The following is a 9,384-nucleotide window of genomic DNA, read 5'->3' as shown; positions in this document are numbered from 1 at the left end:
AGTTGGGGAATCAGAGGAGCAATGGCAGTAACGGCAGCAGACCTGTGACTTCCGTGAGCACAGTGAGAAGCGAGTGTTGCAGAGAGGTAAAGCCGGACTTGAGGTATATATACTTTCTGTCTATGAGTGGGTGTGTAAAATAGCAACAGAGCTAAGATGAGAAACTCAAACACAAAATGGAAAGATCACCTCAGTTAATGACCTTGATAGCAGAAGGGAAAGGGTAAGCTATAATGCGAAGCTGGGAAGGGATTAAATAATAGCTGAAAAAATAGCTTTTGTTAGTTGTTAGATGGTAATTTTATTTGGAAGGACAAATGTGAAGAATGGACTGACTAATGATATGAGGAGCAGCCTGGTATCATCCACTGTCACTTCTCTCACCTAAGGACAAGTTCAGGCATATCACCCATTCCACAGTTCCCAGATGAAGTAGGGACCAGAGAAAGCAAAGCTGACTTCTTATTTATCATGTGGAAATACTCTCTTGAAATAGTTTGTAAGTCTGAGCAGGCTACAGACAAACAAGGATTCCCCATTCTAATAACTTATGACATTTCTTCAGTAGCTTGGGTTGCATATTTGCAGACTTGAAGTTTAGTGGTACAGTCCTGTTGTCTTTTGGTTTTCTTTGCAGGAAAAGCTGTTTCATTCTTCCTTTCCCATATAATTACTTTTATTACCACTATATGCTCTTAGTTCTCATTTCTCATCTGCTTCCTGAAGGTATTTAAAAGCCGTGTGGCTGTGGTGCTGAGGGACATGGTTTAGGGACCGTGGCAGCGCAGCGTGAATGGTTGGACTCTATGATCTTAAAGGCCTTTTCCAACCAAAATGATTCTGTGATTCTGTGATACACCTTCTTCCTGTATTGCCTTTATTAAGTGAATGGAGACTTGCAGGGGTACAGTGTCACAAAGAAAGCCTTAGAATATCTTTTCATGTGTCAGGACTGGAAAAATGCAGCTAAAAGCTGTAATGCATATTTAATTGCCGAAGTCAACTGAGGTGCCTGCTTTGGTCTTCAAGCCTGAAAATTTGAGTCATTAATGGGATTGTTTAACTGCAGACAGCTTGGTCTCCTATTTATGTGTTCTTTGTCGTCATCTCGAATGGGAACTATTTTATCAACCAAATTCTATTTCATGTACATGTCACATGCAGATAGCTAATATTTACAAGAGTGTGTGTATCTCAGTTTACAGGTTTACATACCAGGACTACGTCAAACTTACTGGTTTAGTGTTTCAGATAAAGCGGATAGTTCCATTTTCAGTTTGGTATGTGTGCTGTGGGAGCTGCTAGCTGGTAAAGTCGACAATTTATAATGTTTCATTCCTTTGCATGACTCTTCTCCCAGCTGCTAAATATAGGTAATAACTAAGCAGTTTAATAAAATTCATTAACTGGACATAAAATCTCATCAAGAAGATCTTACCTGGAAACAGTTTTTAAACTTCTTGCTCACAAAATACAGAGCTATTGGGTTTATACAAGAGTTCATGGTTGCCAGGTTGATGCTGATATAATCCAATGGCAGCAAGAAACTAGGCAACAGAAGAAAGCAAAATGTTTTAATTGTTCATATACTGTAGAAGCATCTGTGCTCTTCGTGGTTACAATCTCTTCTGACACAGAAACCCTCCTGCTTAACTCCCTTGATCTAACCTTGTACCATGCCGGATGTATCATAACCCGTCTCACAGAAGTTCACAAAGGCCAGAGGAAAGTAATTGCAATGGTGACGGACGACAGTTACTGGAATTACGTGACCCCATTAAAGCCGAAACCCCTGAATACAGAAGCAGCTGAAAAGTCACAGAGAGTTTGCTCCTCTAACACCACAGTTGCACGCACAGTGACATTTCTCACATAAATTCCTAGTGCGTGGCACTGTATTTTTTTCAGTGAGAACAACTGATTGACATAGGAAATGAAGTACCTGAGCAGTTCACATCTGCCGGGGTCTCTTTCATTGTATACCATTTTCTTCAAAATTCGGCTCAAATGGAGGGGGAACCAGCAAAGAGCGAAAATCACTACTAAACAGAAAACTGTCTTTGCCACTTCTCGACGCTAGAAAAAGAAGTAAAGAGAACTGTGACTGAGTGCCTAATTCATATTGGGAGGTGATCATGTTACAGTGATGTTGGCAGCAAAGCAAGTACTTTAGATAAAGCGAGCAAGATTTCCCTGAGTGCAGCTTCCAGACTACCTGATGTGCCTGAACTGTTTTTTCACAGGGCTTGTCATGTTCTTGGTTCTGGCCATCCCGAACAGAACCTGCTCATCACTGAGTCTGGAGCAGCTGGAGCGCACAGGTCATTGCCAGGTCATTGCAGATGTTAGCCAAGGAAAGTCCACTGCTGGACTTTCCCGAACCTGATTACCTTCTTACTCCTTTGCACTGGACTAGTTTTCTGGCAATCCCTCAGATAAAGCTCTTTCTTCAGAAAAACATTTTACAAAACCAGGGAAACTGGTACCTAATCCTTGGTGTGGGCCAATCTGTAAATGTAAGGCACTGAAATCAATTGGCAATAAAAGTTCCATTCAACCACGTACCTAGTCAGGATGTCGAACTCTCTCTGATGTATTATTTTATATTTAGTATGTGTGGTGTTACATAAAGGGATTCTGCACAGTATATGAATTCTGTTATGTCATCCGTGATATGTGATTTTGAAGTTGTGAAGTAAGTGGTTTCTTTACAAACACAATTTTAGAAATGCTTGTATTACAGCTTAATCTCATAATACTCAGTCAGGAAATAATTTCAATTTAATGGATATTTTCTAGGGCTCTAGAGATTTACGGATGTTTTAGTGGGTTTTTGGCAATGCGCACCAGCGGTACCTGGAAGGCGTGGGTTTGATCAAAAGAAGCACATGAACATCGCTTCTGAAACTGCCACTGCAGTGTAACAGTATCAGGAATCGCAAGGCTCCCTCATTAGAAAACTTGAATGTGTGATTACAGTAAGTTTGTTAGGCTTTGAATATGACTGTTATTGTTTCCTATTACAGCAGTTTTTATCAAAATATAAAAAGGGTTGTGACTAGACATTAATGTGGACAAGAGAAGCTGTAGGGAAGGAAGAAAGGAAGAAGGGCAAAAGGTGATAGTTAAAGACAAACATTTGTAAATTGTGGCACAAAGTCAGCCTCCAGCAACAAGCCTGAGTAGCTTGTACGTCGGGATGGGAAAGCTGGAGGATGGATTCCCCCACCCTGTACATACCATCCTAGTTCTAATGGGCGGAGTGGCTCGTTGTGTGGCCCTAGGACAGGCTGTGTTGCAGGCCCTGGGTCCTGATGAGGGGCAAAGTGGAGGATCTGGAAAAGGGGAGGATTTTCCAGTCCGCCGTGATCTACAGTGAACCAGAAGGAACTTCTGAGAGAGCTCACTGATGCAGAGGGGACTGCTTTAGGGATTCACATCTGTGAATGTGGAATTTGAAAGAAAAAGTGGAATTTGAGGGGCTGACATTAATGCAGGGGGAAAGCTACAAATTGTTTTTAAAATTTCAGTTAGGAATTAAACATCAGACAGTGCTGCAAAACCAGCAAAGTGAGATCTGATGGTTCTGTGAATGACTTTATGATCATTTGTTCTATTCTCCCGTTGCTCTTTTCAAACAGCTCCAGTAGTGGTACTGCAGCAGTGCAGTAACCCTGGAAAAAAAATCCACTCTTTTCTAAACCACGTTATTCTACAATTGCTTATTATATGAAACTAAAGTTGCGTATCAAAGTGTGCCAGAGGTAGGAGGACCCATGGAGTCATATCTGTCTGCATAAAAAGAAACATGTTTTTGGCAAATCTTTGTAGTTGAATGTCGAGGCATTTAGCCAGCAGTGATTTGAGGTTAAAGAGCAGGAGCACAATTGTCATACATACTTCAGAAAAGAAAGAAACCAGCTAGTTTCCCGAGCGTGCTGTCTTCAGTACTGCCTTATACTACAGTTCAGTCTTGTGTTCTGAGTTTAAATGAATAATGTCATAAATGACCATCCTCACTTCCTATTTCTGTAATTCACTGTATTGAAGCTCACTTTGAAACACCTCCGAGGTAACCCAAAGAAAGAACAGCAGTATGTTCAAACATTGGCATCCCTAATATTTACCTGCTTAAGGTGTTCACTGAGAGCGATTCTCAAGTTGCTGTTTCTTCTGTTTAACATTTCACAAGTCATTAGTGTATAAAAGATGGCAGTACACGCCAGTGGCATGCAGAAGTAGAAACCAAACAGCCACCAATCCTTTGCGTCTTTGTAAAACTGTAGATAAGGTAAAGAAAGAGAAGAGACATTCTTATGATCCAATGGAAGGTACCACAGAGAGGGCTCAGACAGTGAAACAGTTCGTACACTGGTATCTGGTAAAATAGTATTGGTATTATGTAAACTTTCTTACTGCTGATCTTTTTTAGACCAACATCAAAATGGGAATTGCAGCAGCGTAAACATTTATTTTACCTTACAGATGGCCTGGCCTGTACCTTTGTTGCAATCTGTCATGGGTTGGAATTTCTTTGGTGGGAGAATCCAGTTGCATGAAAAAGGCATGCCAAGACGTAGACAGTGTCAGTCTAAGACAACAAAAATCATACCAAAAGCCCGTCTCAGGAAACACCACCTACCTCTACAGCTTCTGTCCTGATTCCAAAAACGGAAAATTCAAAATGTCTTGTAAGTTTAATCACCTTCTGTTATCAGGGAAAAGGTTCGTAGTTGGTTTGCTTATGTCCTGGGAAGACAGGAGCCACTTCCTAAGTGTTTGTCTAATATATGCAAAGCTTAGGATGGGTGGTTTCTAGTGCTATAGTTACTTTTAACCCTTCGCCTGCCATTATACCATTTGCCTTTTGTGCCAGGACACTGAGGGACTGGATCGAGTAGCAGTACTGCGCTGAGTACTTTTGTTAGCTGTGGTTCAAGTTAATACATTTATGTATTATGGGAAATACTGCCTTTGACAAAACATTTTAAATTACTTTTTTCTGTGGATTATTATATTTTCAGACTTGAGAAAATATTGTATCTGGGTTTTTAACTTTTATACTCAGCCAAAAGTGTGCACTGAAATATGAGAATTTAAATACTTCCTGTCTTTACGTGATTAGTCACTGAGATGGATGTGTGTAAAAGGGAACCTTCTTTCTCATAATCTTTCCCCTAGCTTGTTTATTCCTAGCGGATGTGCTCTTATACCATCACAGTTCCCACACCAAATGTCAAAATACTAATAACTGAGGATTATATTAATCCTGCTTGAAAAAGTCAAACTTTTGACATCTTGTTTACATTTCAAACTGACCAGTAGTAAACTTTGAAAGATGTAAAAAGGAGGCAATTAAAGTATTTAATAACATTAGTTTTAAAACCTGCTTTAGTTACACTAGGAAGTTGATTTACTAATGAAAACGGAATGCTTTCGATTTTTTCTCCCGCTGCCCCAACACAGTGAGCTGCTTACGGAGCTTGCAGATTTGGAGTATGCTGCTACCCAGGCCACCACCCCGCCTGACAGCACACCTTGAACTGTGCTGATTAGCTTGTTTCCTCCTCCTCCTCAGCCTCACCCCTGCATGAGGAGGGGCTACAGTCTGCTGCATAGTTGTACTCTCCTTGAGGGCAGAATTTCTCCCACTGGGAACAGAGCTTCTGCCAGGAGAAAACCGGAAAAAATATGCCTCATATTTGAAGAGTTGGTATGAGGGAAAATCTAATTACCACTCCTTCTGCAGAGAAAATGATTGCCAATACATAGAGACAATTATCTTTTCCATGGCAAATTCCTCCAAGTCTGACTGGAATCACATTGGTTGAGCAGCGCAATGAAATGTGTACCATGTGAATCCATGCTATGTTGACGAGGAAAGCTCTGTCATATCAGCCTACCAGCTTTCGTAAGCATTGCCTGTCAGTCCAGAAAACACACACACGGAGTTCTGTGTCACAGCCCTGAAGTTACAAAACCTACACGAAAACGTCTGCAAATGATTAATTGTGGAATCCGAGTTTCACAAAGCTTACATCAAAGCACAAAACTGGGTTGATTTAAGAGAAGTAGACATTCTTTTGTTTGTCTTGAAGGCCCACATGGAACTAGTTTTCTACAGGAAATGTGCATTTTAAACAAGTTTCCTAGGGCACTCAGCCTCTTGGGAATCATGCTCTAGCAGGAATCTTTTAAGTCTTTCAAGGATACCTTTAAATATGAACAAAGCTCCTATTAAACCCAAAAGTTAATCATAAATCCTTTCCAAAGTTTAGTAATTGTTTATTGTGGTGTTTGTGGCAGTAAATAAATACTACAGTTAATATTAAAATTGTATTTCCATTTTAATCTCGTGTTTGTACTTGCTTGCAATGCATTGAAACACAACACTCCACTTTGACCGACGTGTCCAACATTCACTCTTAGCTTGGATCTAAGTGCTGGTTTGTTTCCTTAACAATCAAACAGTCCTGGGGGGATTTTGAGCTTCTGAATTATGCTGAGCAAGTAAAAAATACTAATTCCTACTAATAAAATAAAAAAAGCTACTTTACTTAGTACATTAAGAACAGAACAATAATCATTAAAGTTGGCCTATGTAAAGTATGGCTACGGACACCTGAACTGCGTGTTCGAAAAGAGGGAAGAGATGGATATTCTTTATCTTAGAGGGAGAGAGGACAAGAAGATTGTCCAGGCACATTTGTGAATAAAAACTGCCCTTACAAAAGGGACATCCGCTGCAGTGTGCGTTTCATAAATCATGTTTTTATAACTACAGTATCTACAGTCATGTAGTCTGTAGAGTTTAGCAACAAAGATAGAGTAAGTCCTGGGCAATTCAACTCTGTCTTCACTTGCATTAATTATTTCCACTAGTGGATTCCTTTTGTCTTCTCTTGCAATTGCCTCTTGCTCTTTCTGCCATCCTTTCAGTCTGAAAAACCCTGATCATCCATACTTTTTGTTTTCTAAATCTCCTAGCTCCATTTTGCCCTATCCTTCCCAATTCAAGTCCAGAACATGTTTTGGTCCAATAAAAGAAGTACCAGACATTTAAAAAAGAGAAACTTGCCCTCTATTATGAAAAATTCTAGTCTGGAAAAAAAAAAATGGGCTTTCTCTCAAAACTTAAGACCTTGCATTATCTGCCTTCTCTGAGACAAACCAGAATATTACTTTTTTTTTTTTTTTAAAAAAAATTACTGGGTGAATGGCGGCTTGCCCTTCTTTGGGTTTACAAAGAAAAAATTAAGGTATCACATTCCCATTTTCTCCGTGTAAGGCCACATGGAATATCATATGAACTCTGTAGTGGCTACTCTCCTTGCTTGCTTTGAACAAGCTCATGTGGGTATTGGCAATGTTAAGCTGCAGTAGCACAGAGGATGAGGGCTAGGAGTGGCGCCAAAGAAGCCTCAGGCACTCTTGCTCTTGAGTTGCTGTATCCGCATGACAACTAGAAGTGCCCGAGCTACCCAGGCTGGAGATGTGAGTCAGATTTGTAGTCATGATTTTTTGTAAATTAAGGGATTATTCTGTGTTTCACTTTGTGAGTACATACTGAACAGGAAAAGTTAAGTTAGGTCACGGCCCCACCCATTTCTCCGTCTGCCAAAAGAGCTGGCTGCTGCCTGCAAAACCGTGCTCAAACACGGGTTTGGACAGTTACAGGCTCCAAGGTGTTATACCTAGAAACACAACATCTTCTGAGGCTCTGGCTACCCTGATCGTCTTGATTGTATTGTTATCCCTGAGGCTTCAAGCCCATGCCAAAATTTCTTCCAATATTTCTTCTAATCACCTCTCTGCCATCCCACCCTAATCCTTCCACAACCTGATGCTCCAACCTAAAGCTTTCTGATCTAAATTCCCCTGTTCTTTCCTTCTCCTGCCAAAGCTCACCCATCCCTGCAACCCAGAGCCTGAATTGCAAAGCTCTGTATTAAGAACCCTCAGTAGTGAAGAAGTGAAAATATTGTAAAGTCCCTTTTAATATCTCTGGCTGCAAGTAGGGACAGGTCACCGTGAATGAAGGATCCTCTTTCTACCAATATACATTAGAATACATTTTGCACTTTAATGGATGCATGAAGCACATTATAATCCAGTATCTTAATTGTCTAACCTACATTCTGTGGATTCCAAAAAGAGAAGAGAAGATGTTACTTACCCACATAAATTTATTTGTAGGATTGAGCATGCAGGTAACATAACTTTCATCCTTGTATCTGAAAGGCACCACAGCAAAACCAATTGCTTCTGGAATAGCCAGTATGAAGGACAGAAGCCAAATGGAGAAAATTTCAATAGCAGTGATCATAGGGATTCCAATTCCCTGAACACGGCTCCAGGAGGCAACTGCCCTGTATCTGAAAGAGACAGGTATTATTTTCTGACCTTCAGTTTCTTCCTTAAATTCAAAGATCTTGCTTCAATTTTATCTATTAAGTAAAATCCTAAAGTTGACATCTTAGACTTGTATTGCTTGTTTTTTTCTCTTTCAGGGGCTCCACCAGCTACCAAGTCACCTAGAACGCAGCAGGGCACTTCAGGGGGTGGATAGCAGAAATACTGTGTGAAAATACTCGTAATGAAAGGAAAACGCAATTGTTCTACTTACACTATTCAATGTTAAAAATACAGGTTTCATACATCGTATTCTGTATCTGCCTTAGATTACAACTGAGTGCTAGTTAGGACTGTCTGACAGCTATCATCTCCGCCTCTGCCTCACCTTTCTGAGGAGAAACTGAAGTGCATGGCTAAGAAGTCTGTTCATGCCAAAATCAGTATGTTTTCCCACTACTTTGGACTCAGATAGAGGCAGCTAAGAGTACACAAGGGCGTATCAGCAGGCACAAGGAGGGTGAAAGGTATGGGGAAAGGGGACGCCTCTGCAGACCAGGAGGGTACAGTTGGCATGTAGGCTCTGGGTTGCAGGGATGGGTGAGCTTTGGCAGGAGAAGGAAGGGGAATTTAGATCAGAAAGCTTTAGGTTGGAGCATCAGGTTGTGGAAGGATTAGGGTGGGATGGTAGAGAGGTGATTGGAAGAAATATTGGAAGAAATTTTGGCATGGGCCTGAAGCCTCAGGGATAACAAGGTAGTTGAGAACTCTGAGTTAGTATGCTCTGAGAGTACTGGGAAGTATTGGATTTTGAATTTCTGAGATGGAAGGAATGAAGAGATGCCAATGGGGAAAAAAATTCTGTAAGGGACCTTAGACAACAGAGGTCAGTAAAATTTAGAGTTATTAAAAGGCATCCTTACGGGTCCTCTGACCAAGACACTAATCTGGGGTTCACACACATTGCTCTGATTTCCTTTTTCACTTGGAAGTGTGCTTATTAACAGCATGGAGGAGCTGTGAATTAAATCC

General features: G+C 40.7%; 1 protein-coding gene across 2 annotated transcripts in view; it reads right to left on the bottom strand.

Annotated features, from left to right (window-relative positions):
• The window catches only part of EDNRA (endothelin receptor type A), a 27,877-nt gene that overhangs the window by 797 nt on the left and 17,696 nt on the right, over positions 1 to 9,384 (bottom strand). Inside the window, exons 3-6 of one of the 2 annotated variants that reach the window (XM_010142215.1) lie at positions 8,177 to 8,375; positions 4,128 to 4,280; positions 1,943 to 2,076; positions 1,439 to 1,547 (exon numbers count right to left, since the gene is read on the bottom strand). In XM_010142215.1, the coding sequence (XP_010140517.1) occupies positions 1,439 to 1,547; positions 1,943 to 2,076; positions 4,128 to 4,280; positions 8,177 to 8,375 (595 nt within the window). The remainder of the gene's footprint in view (positions 1 to 1,438; positions 1,548 to 1,942; positions 2,077 to 4,127; positions 4,281 to 8,176; positions 8,376 to 9,384) is intronic. The other variant, XM_010142216.1, reaches the window with a different exon arrangement.

Source organism: Buceros rhinoceros, unplaced genomic scaffold, assembly GCF_000710305.1.
Source record: "Buceros rhinoceros silvestris isolate BGI_N320 unplaced genomic scaffold, ASM71030v1 scaffold1228, whole genome shotgun sequence".
In the NCBI taxonomy this organism is placed as follows: Eukaryota; Metazoa; Chordata; class Aves; order Bucerotiformes; family Bucerotidae; genus Buceros; species Buceros rhinoceros.
This window is presented reverse-complemented; position numbering and strand designations above follow the sequence as displayed.